Here is a 10,734-nt window from a genome sequence, read left to right on the forward strand (position 1 = left end):
GTCTGGCCGAACTCCTGCATGGAGGGCGGCCAACCCAGGCCACAGCAGCGGCACTGAGTCCCAGCACGGGGCCACATGCTGGACTGGGGACAGTACGGAGAACAAAGGGGCACTGGAAGATTTGGCTCGGGACCCGGATTTGTAACTGGCTTTACTGCTCTGGCTGCAAGGTGAAGAAACAAGACTCGACGAGCAGCTCACGGGAGCTGTTGCACCTGCCGTGGTTTCCCTCCCAACACTACACGTGCTGGGGTGCTGCGCGGCTGCTCGCCACCCCCCTGGGGAGTCCGTCCGTGAGAGCCTGTCCTAGCCCAGGCACGAGGTCCTACCCCGTTGAGCCGTGACAGGCGAGGTGGGACAGGGCATCCCTGGGATACAAGTGACATTCCTCCTTCCTCCGGGACAGGACACATGCAGGGGACACCACTCCCCAAGGGCCCTCCCCTGCCGGGCGACCCTGGCCTGGGCTCCCCCCTCACCAAGGAAGGAGCAAGAGTAGCAGAGATTCAGTGAGGTTCAGCAAGAACAATTAGGGACAGGTAAAAGCTCTGTCCTGGAGAGAGTGAAGGGACTGGGGCTGTTAGAGGGCAGCCAGGTAATGAATGGCCTGGAGAGCAGAGGTTGGCAGCTGCTACTTGCCCCCTTCCAAAACACAGGAGCCAGGAAGATTTCCAGTGAATTTAACAAAGGCAGTGAATTCCCAGCAATACAAGAACAGTCACTGGGAGTCCTCTCACCCCAGCAAAGCCAGAAGCCCAAAGACCCAGCAGGATCACACCAACGCAGCCTTTGCCAGGAGACGTGAATTCTCAGACAGAGCAGCACGTGCTAGGAGCCAACACGCACGCAAACAGGCTGCGGAGCGGGGCCTTGAGTTTGGCAGGGCTGCGATCTTCGTTTTGGGTACAACCCTGGGAAAGTCTGCCCAGACGTGACCGCTACAAAACTGAAGTCTCCCATGCTCAGCAGGGCCTTCAATGTTTGCAGCTAAAGTCCTTGAAGAATTCATCCCCACGGAGCATGACTTTCCCTGACCCTAGCTCCGTGACACCACCAGTCAGCTGGGCACCTAACTGCGGGGGGGTGGTGGGAAGCCGGGGGGAAGGGGCAGGACAGCACAGATGAGGAGCTGGGCTGGGCAGGACTGAGCGCGTGGAGGAGTCTGATGATTTGCTGCAGGGCAGAGAGGCTAGGACTGGTCTCATCAGCCCGAGCGGTGGAGACCGGGACATGGAGCCACGGGTGGGTAAGAGGGCTGTGGGGCTGGAGGGAGAAAGGGAGGGGACAGAATGAATATAAAATGACGGCTGTCTGGGAAAGCACACGGAGGTCAGGCCACGTCAGGCTGTCTGGGACACGCCACGGCTGTGGCTACACGGGCAGCCTTAAGTCTCTCCCCTTGGGCACATGCAGAATTGTGGCGTGGTCGTGACCGCAGGCCACACGCTGCCTCGGTGACACGGGGGAACTAGGGCACTCTCTGCAACGTTACAAAGCTCTGGCCGATTCTTCCCTGGCCGCTGCCCACCTGCTGTGCATTTTCCCTTCCGCCAGCAGCAGACAAAAAGCCAAGTGCCAGGGCCAGCTTTCTCGCCTCCGCCCTCAGTCCTGCTGGCCCCACCTTGCACCTACCCCTCTGCCCATCAGGCCGTTGTTGAAGGGCAGTCCGATGAAGCTGAAAGCTGCCTCTTGGATGAAGTAAGGGTTCAGGATGCGGATCTCATGAGGTTCTTTTGGGACGCGGGTTGCCACGGACTTCCAAAACCCGTCGGCAGCGCTCTAGGGAACACAAAAACCAACAAGGAAGCACAGCAGTCAGATTAAGACTCCTCTGCCCTCGCCTTCTCAGAGCGCAGGGAGGACACCAGTTCTCGCTCCCCCTTTCTCTGGTGCACTCGCAGCTTGAGGAGATGCCTCCACTGCCAATGGGTGGGACAGCAGATGTAGACGTCCCTGGCAAGCGCGGGAGCTCCCTGCAAGCATTTAAATGATGCATGCAGTTGCCCCAGGCCTGGGATTGTCACTTCAATTTGCCTCTACAAAAGCTTTTGTTCTTCCCCAAACCACTAAGACCAAATCTAAGTCCAGGACAATTTGAATCAAAGCAGAGCGAGTTCTTGGCTGGCTGCTCTTCATACCAGCCACTGTATTTGGCCACGTGTCTCCCTGGTTCTGGGAACGCAGCCCACCAGTGCCTTTCATTCCTCATGTGGGGAAAAGACTGGCTGCAGAGCCCCGTGCTCCATACAGCCTGACGGACCGGGAAGCTGCACAGTTGACACGTGCGCCTAACCTGCATTATGCATCTTCATTTACCATTGCTTCCCAGTAACGTCTCTATCTAGCAAAGCACGGGGATGTTGGCAAGGTGGGGAAAGATGGATTTGAACAGAGTAGCACAACTCCCCATTACAGAGATACTCCGCTCACAGACCCCAACCCCACGCTCGGCTGTGGCAGACCGCAAGTGGAAGAGCGCAGGGGCTGCGGGCACGGGGGAGCTCACAGCTAGTCGCCATCCTCTGCAGAGCAGGTGCTGTGAGGAACGAGCCAGGAATCCCAGCTATGGGCGACTGCTCCACTATCCACCTCTCCCAGCACGTGTGGAAAAGGCAAGACCTGGAGGGATCTTCAGTGCTAACCCCGTCAAGCAGGAGAGCTGCAGGGAATGGGTCAGATCTGCCGACTGACGGCCAGAAGGCACCAGCAGATCAGCTGCTGAGACCTCCCGCCTGTCCCATGCAAGAGCTTTCCACCGTTACTCCACGGCTCAGCCCAGTACCTTGAGTTTGGCTAAGCTCCTTCCAGAAAGACCCCCCGGCTCGATCTCAGAATACTAAGAGATGGAGAAACTGCCGCTTCTTGGGGGGCTTGTCCCCACTGCGAGCTGCCCTCATGGTTAAAAATGTGCCCGATGTTTCCAACCAAAGGTCGTCTTCTTTCAGCTTCTGGCCACGGATCCCCGCTCAGCCTCTCCGAGAGGCTCCAGAGCCTTTCAGCACTCAGCTGTGGCCAGGCAAGAGGTCGGTCCTCCGTCCGCTCAGGTCTCTGGGCTGAATGCACAGCCCCTTCCAGGAGCTGCACGCTGCAGTGCCTTCATCGCAGCCCTGATGAGCATCTGACCCCACAGTCACACGTGGCTCCCGATCGGGTCCTTGTTCCCCTGCGTGGCAGCAGGACTGTTCCCTCGCCCCAAGGGGAATGTGGACGGGGACACCCTGCTCCACAGGGTCTGGGTGGTCCCAGACCTTGAACTGCTGTACAGTTTGCCACGCTCCTCCTCCAGCACAGCCATCTCCTTGAGCCAGCTCCAAGCTGGGTCTTCTGGAGGCCCTGCCCCCTACCTGAGGGCTCACCCTCTTCTGCCAGCACCCAAGGCCCCTCCAACCTCTGCCTCCCACAGGGATCTCCTTCTCCCACTGAGACCTGTCCATCCGGCTCTGCAAACCTGGGAGCTTCTACACTGGTGGGTCCCAACCCTGTTTGACTCCAGGCCCCCCTGGAAAGGGCCAGCTCACTCAGCTGTTGATTATGGAAAACAAAGAAGAGCAATTCTCCTGTGGGAAAGACCTTGGACAGCCCACAGCAAGCTGGAATGACGTTGGAAATCTCTGGGTTTATCTTGTGAATCATGTGCAAGTGTTTGCACGCATCACCCTATTAACATTGCATGATGGTCCATGCCCCCTTCAAAGGCTGTCCCGGCACCCAGCTGAGAATCACTGCTCTACCTTTCGGCTGTACAGCTTGAAAGGACCTCCTCTTCCCCGGGTCGTGGCCTGTCTGGCCCAGAGGGCAATGCTGGAAGCAACCAGGCAATTTTGGCTTAAAAGAGCAGATACCTGGGCTTCACTCCGCTTCAACGCTTCCCCGCCCGACCACGCGGGTACATCAGCAGTGCAGCAAGTCACCGCGCAGACCGCTCTGTGATGAGCTAAACACCCTGAAGGCTTCAAGTCTCCCCCTGCGGCAGTGTCTCCAGCCCCCGAACGACAGCTGCAGACTGTGCTGCGCCGCCTCCAACTTCTCAGCGTACTTCAGCCTACGGACGCTGCGCCGGGCCCCAGGGCTCCACCGCTGCTCTCACCAACGCTGCATCGGGATGCTCGACCACCTCCCTGCTGCTGCTCCCCTGTTCACACACCCTAGGAGCGCGCTGGCCCCAGCCTTGTCTAAAAAGGTCACACCAAGCGGTGTGTCTGCTGCAACCCCTTGACCCTGCCTAAGATGCAGAGGAACGTAAGAATGGCCATTTACCAGGTCAGACCCCAGGTGCGTCATGCCCAGTCTCTGGTGTCACGCGGCGGCAGAGAGCGGAGGCTGGAAGGGAGCGTGACTGGGTCTGAGCAGCGTTTGCTCCTCTCTCCCTTGCAGCCTCCAGCATTGAAGGTCCAGGCAGGTGTGATGCAGAGGCCGTGCCCCTCACGCCCATGCTCAATAGTGACCGATTCCCTGTTCCTCCAAAAATGTGTCAAACCCCTTTTGAACCTGGCTAAACTGTCACTTCCCACTGCATCTGGTGGCAAAGAGTCCCACACTAATTACAGGCTGTGTGGAAAAGATCTTCCTCTTGTTAGTTTTAAACTTACTGCCTGCTCCTTTCATGTGTGACCCCTTGTTCTTGCATTGTGAGACAGTCAGTAGTAAATCCTTATTTACTCTCTTCCCCATTTAGTATGTTGTAAACCCTTCTCGTGTCCCCCCTGAAGCAACTCTTTTCCAAACTGAACAGGCCTGGCCTCTGTAGTCTCTCCTCACATGGAAGCCCCTCTGTACCACTCATCATCCTTGCTTCCCTTCTCTAGTTCGTCTCTATCCCTTTCGAGGTGTGGGCACCAGATCCAAGCTGCGGATGCATCACGGATTTGTAAGAGGGCGTCACGATACTTCCCATTTTGTTCAGGCTTCCCTCTTTAACAGTCCCTAACATTTGGTTTGCCTTTTTTGCCAGCTGCTGAGCACTGGGCTGATGTTTTAGTGAACTGTTCACAGCGGTTCGCAGACACAGGCCCCTGTTTGTAGGTGCAGCCTGCAGGCCAGGTCCAGCCATGTAAGCCTCTGCATCTGGAGGCATTACAGTGCAGCCTGCCTGAATGGGCCCAGACAGCCAAGGAGTTTGGGCTCCTCTGACCGTCCTGGCCTCAGCATTGCTTATTGTGCCTCCAGCTGCTGGGCCCTCTGCAAATGTCACCAGTGATGACTTTATGTCCGTTCTCCCAACGGCTGATGGATGTGTTACACAGCGTCTGGTCTGGCCCGACCCTGGCAGAAAGAAATTCTAATCGATCACGATGTGCTGACGACTGTTTCTGAGACCCATCAGTCAGTCAGGTGTTAATCCACTTACATGTGTTTTGTTGATATTGGATGTGACTAATCTGATAAAACCAGAATGCCACGAGGTATCTCATGAAAGAGCAAGATCAGACTGCTACAGAGAGCTCCTTCGCCTGGCTCATTATCATCTCACTAAGGGAATGTCTGTGGTCACGGTGGCATTATAACGCTGTTTCCTTGCTCAGCTGGGTGCTCGCACTAAGATTCTCCATGCTGGGACTAGGCCACTGGACACATCTTTTCTTTCAGAGTTTCAGCAAAAATGATTCTGTCATTTGCTTCCAAGAACAAGGCCACTGTCTCACACATTGCCAATCCTTACAGCCGTTGCAGGGGTGCTGTTTCCACTATCTGTGTAATAATGCCGGAGCTTCAGCCACGAACCAGGGCCCTGTTGGGCTGATGCCGAGAAGACGAAACTCAAGATTAGTTCTAGAGCTTCCATGGCATGAGGCAAAGAATGGGCTTGGGAGCATCCCGGTGGGTCATCCTGGTGCTGGAGACTTGCCTGTGTCTGTCCCTGTGAAAATCCATCTAAACTGCTGGCCTCTGAAAACCACCACTCGCAGGGGCTGAGCAGGGTTTTGTGGGAGGCCCTGGCCCAGAGCTACACCAGGCAAGAAGAACCTTCCCCAGGGCCTGTGGCTGCTGGAAAAGCGAGCAAGGAGAATCTTTCCCCAGTCCTCAGTGCTCCTGCTGCCCCCAGCTGCCAGGAGGAAGATGACAAGGTAAGGGCTGATGTTGATGGAAATACCCTGACTTACATGAAAGAGGACAGCAGTGGAGAGGGGGCAAGGCTGAGAAGAGAAGGTGCTTGTATATGTGACGAAAAATTCCTTTTGTGTGGCTTAAGGGCATCACACTTTACACCCATGTGAGTTTTGGGGGTTTTAAATGAATTTTCATCGCCACAAGCTAAACCACATCCCAATGTAGTATAGTTTGCAATGTTGCAACTTGGAACGTTGCAGTCATTAATCTGTCGGCTTGCCCCCTAGACGCAGGAGAGATGGGCAGGTTCTGCTGAAAAAGAATTGGGCCCCTCACCACTTCTGCCTTCAGCAAGCGCCCGTGGCTGGCAGGATGCCTGGGGCAGTGTGGGGAGGCAGCAGGAGGGTGGCTAGGTTTGCTGGCAGCTGGAGAAGGTGGTGGGGATGGTACATGAGGTGCCAGAAGTCCAGACAGGCTCAGGGAAGAGTTGGATCAGGCACCTCCAAGTTGGGGCAGCACCAAGCCCGCTAGCAGCCCATGTGGGCGGTCTTGGAGGGCTCCACAACCATAGAGGGAAGGACTGGGGCCCCCTGCAGCTCAGGGGCCACTTGGCCCTCCAGCAGCTCACTCCACAGCTGCAGGAGAGGTGGACAAGCTCCGCCGAGGGAAAAAAAAAGATCGGGCCCCTCATGACTTCTGCCTTCAGTAGGCACCTGCGACCGCCAGGACAACGACGTAAATATAGTGATGGAAAAATAAAACCCACCGCTTCAATTAGGGGCACAGAATGCAACCCCAAAGGACTAAAGCCCTGTCATATGTACAAGTGCCCAGAGAGACCAGGGCAGATTAGAGCAGGTTGGAGGGAGGGAGGGTGCAAAACTGTAAAGCACATTTCTCCAGGACCTGGAATAACCCCTGGGGTCCTGATCTGTGAGAGCCTTCTGCTGCCAGAAAGCAGCTGTGAAAGAGAAATGAAGAAGGTAACAAGAAATCGTGACTCCTGAGACCTAGTCATGAAAACCATGTTGTGCATGGAAGGGGACAGGGCTCACAGGGAAAGCGATTCTGGGGTCCTGTCACGAGGACAGGCACAAAGGGCTGGAATGGAGACTGCTTGGAGCACCCATCATTTCTAACCTGCATGCTCAAGTTTGCAAACTTGATCGAGTCCAGGCAATAAACGTCCGCTGCCTGGGCTCAGTCTCCAGTAGGTTCTACACAAGTGACAGGATTTGAGCAGAAATCGGTTTCAGGTTACAAACAGCAATTGGGTTTAAGTTACAAGCTTTAATAAGCGAGAAGGAGGGGGTTTTTGGTGCATTTCATACAGGGGTTATTTTAAGTACTTATTATACCTTGGCTTAAAAATCCTCTCCTGCCAGAGGCCGTGCTGGCCACTATTTGAGAGCAGATGTTATGGAGCAACATGGAAAGCCCATGACTACGGCTTCACTGTATTTCTCCAGGTATTATCTATACCAACTGGGAGTCTTCCGTCATTAAGAATGGTTATCAAACATCAGGTGAGTGGTGGCCAGATAAACCGCTATGGAGAGAAACCAGCAGCTATGTTTGGGGATCCTCACTGCCTAGAGCACCGTTAGCCATTCCCTGCCCAAACAGGGGAGCTGGACCTTGGATCCCAACATTTCATAGGCAGAGACTTTCATGGGGATGAGTCTATTGACAACACCAGCCCACCCCCACTTCCCTGCCAGTCCATGGAACAGGGAAAGGAGGTGGTTTTGGGTGGATTTATGCATTTATTTGGTTTATACACCGCCCTCCCCAGCAGAGGTTTCGGGCAGCTTACAATGAAAATCAGAGGCATTAGCAAGACAAATAAAAATATTAAAATGAAATAATATGTAGTAGAGCAAATGCCCCATACTACACTCCAGTACATCACCTGCCTGGTGAAGACCTGCCCAAATAAAAAGGCCTGACAGCACTTCCAGAAGATGCCTGGGCGCGGGTTCAGTCAAGCCCCCGGGGGTTGGGGGGCAGGGGAGGGAGCTCCAGAGCAACTGCTGAGAACGGCCTCCCAGCACTTCTGCCAAATGAGCGTGGTGCTGGCAGGAGGCTGCTCTTGGCTGGCCTCAGGGATCGCGATGGGCACAACATGACGTCCAGCTGAATGTGGGGAACTCTGAAGGAGGGAAGAAGGGGACCTGGGCTGGGGGACGGGGTGATCTGGCAGGCACCCCACAGGGGAGGAAGGCGATTCGGGGCAGCAGCTACGTGTTCGGTCACTCCACGGGAGGTGCCCACAGTGCATCAGGGTCAGCCCAGAACAGTGAAGCTAAGTCATGGGGAGGGTGAATGCAGACCACTGCTTGGGCAGGTGGCTGCTCCGGCTGGAAGGCTGTGTCCAGGCTCCCTGCACGACTCCCTGGCCATTTGTGAGCGGCTCTGTCTCTAACTCCTCCCCATGGTGACAGAGCGCGAGGAACAGCTCAGCACTTGAGGGAGAAAAGGGAACTCCCTACCCGAGTGGGTACCAGTCACTGTGGGCAGGAAAGCGTCAGCCATCCAAACCGGCAAGCAGAGGCTCTCTTGTCTCCCATGCTCCAGGGCCTTAACGCGGGGCTGGGAGCCGGCTCTGCCCCTGCACTGCCCCGGGACGAGGTGGCAAGTAAGACTCTTCAAACACAGCAGCAGAGCGTGGCCTGCGGAGGGACCTGTCATGGAGCCCCCGTGGGCAGGGGCAACATGCACACACATACTGCAGCAGACCTCAGCCACCCCGCGTTGGCCTGGAGTGACGGCAGCACAGAGTCGATGCTCGAGCTATTCCAGGTGCTGCTGGCTCTCGAGCCACGGCAGCGGAGACCCACATGAGCAAAATGACGAGCTGGTCTGCTCTGAGCTCCCTGTGACTGTGGCCTACCCAGGCTGGCTAGTGCAGCCTTGCCCTCTGCAAGGGCCTGACTGGGATGTGTGTTTGCCCAGACAGCTGAGAATGCGACCGAGGCAGAGAAACTGGTGGGTTTTGTAGGTAAATAGGAGCAGAAGCTGGGGGAGGGGACAATTTTCCTGCGTGCATGCACAGCGCTGTGGAGATACAGCTGGGCGAGCAGCTCTGCCGCTCCTGGAACGCTTGGGGTAGGTACAACGTGCCGATGGGGGCTACCTACACGTGCGCTCAGGGCTCTCCCTTCTGTCCCTCACTTACTAGCTGCTCCGACGCAGCCCCTCGCTGCCTGTGCGGACGCACCTCAGCTCTCCCTTTCCTCCTTGCGAGTCTCCTCTCTCTACACTTCGCTATACCGGTTCTGGAAAGAAAACGGAAGGGGAGGTCAGCAGAGAACGAGTACGGGGCACGACCTACAGAGCAGTCCGAGTCCTGGCATCCTCCCCCCTGCCAAGGGGCTGACAGAGCTGCTTCCTGGCTCAGGACAACTCGAATCCTCCCCGCCCACCCCCTGCCGTGGCTCAGCTCTGCAGACCCTGGAGCCAGGTGCTCCCTCTGCAGCTTCGCGGTCGGGCTCTCCAGCTCCGCAGGGCAGGCTATGGAGCGCAGCCCACCGCAATTACCGACCGCAGGCAGCTGCTGCCCAGCTGCTAGCACCCTCCGGGGCGGGTGCATCTGCAGCGCGGTCTGTCCTCGGGCTCCTGGCTGCTGGTGTTCAGCTGGAGCGGGCTCTATTATGTCTAATAGAGATGTCGGGGTTGATTGGATGCAGATGTTCGGGGAGGTTTCCAAAGCAGTGGCTTCCCGCCGGGCTGCCCTGCCCTCTCTGGGCTGAGAGCAGACACGTACAATAACTGATGAGCAGTGGACGCTGGGGAAGACGTGTGGCTCGGCAGCCCGTCGGGAGCCCAGAGCCGTGGCGTGAGGTCAGGGGTGCGGCCTGCATGCACTGAATGGCCCCAAGACAATGGGCGGAAAGCCTGGATGCTCTCTAAGCACCTTCCCCCTCTTGTCTGTGATGGACAATACATCACCCGCCCTGCGCTCCTGTGGAAGGACAGGACCCAGGCTGGACAAGGAGCTTGCATAAAGCCAAGACCCCCTTTGTCACAGACCACAGCAACAAGGAGCCCCCATCCTGCCGGGCACCACAGGAACACAGAACAGTATGACCAAAGTCCTCGCGGTGCGAGGCCTGCGATACGAGGCAGACGGGAGGATGGGGATGGATGCTGCTAATGGCATTACAAAGCCCCTTCAAAGTTGTGCTGCCACAACAAATCACCCACAGGCTTAAAGGAGGCAACAAAAATGGGGAGAAGGATATGGCAGAGGGCCCTGGGGCCAGCCAGACCTGCCCCTGACCTCCTGCATGCTGCACGGCCCCCCGAGAGGGCAGGACACCCCGAGGCAGGCAGCTCCCCCCTTCAACTGCGGGGCAAGACTGTGCATCTTGCTCCCGTCTGGCTCTGAATATTGGCCTGGATAACAGAGAAGGCTCCTCCCAGCTACTCCCTCCTGCCCCAAGAGGCCTGGGCAGAGCTGGGTGCGCTGGCCACAAAGCCAAGGGCGCTCAGCCCAGCAGGGAGACAGCGCGGGAGCCAAGCTCTGCCTGCAAGAGCCCACAGGGAGGAGGGCGGGATGGGCAGTGCGCAAGTCCAAAATCCAATGCCAGGCTCCTGGGATCAGCCGGAGGGAGGTGCTGCAGGAGGGAGGGCCACCGCTCACCCGGCGCAGGACGCTGCTGACCCCGGTGACGAGGAGCTGCC

General features: G+C 57.0%; 1 protein-coding gene across 5 annotated transcripts in view; it reads right to left on the minus strand.

The window, feature by feature from the left end:
* ST3GAL3 (ST3 beta-galactoside alpha-2,3-sialyltransferase 3) overlaps window positions 1-10,734 on the minus strand; it is a 252,539-nt gene that overhangs the window by 22,428 nt on the left and 219,377 nt on the right. For 4 of the 5 annotated variants that reach the window (XM_006015801.3, XM_025206885.1, XM_006015800.3 and 1 more), the window contains one exon: window positions 1,633-1,779. In XM_006015801.3, coding sequence (XP_006015863.1) covers window positions 1,633-1,779 — 147 coding nt within the window. Of the gene's footprint in view, window positions 1-608; window positions 1,264-1,632; window positions 1,780-10,734 lie in introns of those variants that run through there. The other variant, XM_025206872.1, reaches the window with a different exon arrangement.

Source organism: Alligator sinensis, unplaced genomic scaffold (assembly GCF_000455745.1).
Source record: "Alligator sinensis unplaced genomic scaffold, ASM45574v1 scaffold781_1, whole genome shotgun sequence".
Classification (NCBI taxonomy): domain Eukaryota; kingdom Metazoa; phylum Chordata; order Crocodylia; family Alligatoridae; genus Alligator; species Alligator sinensis.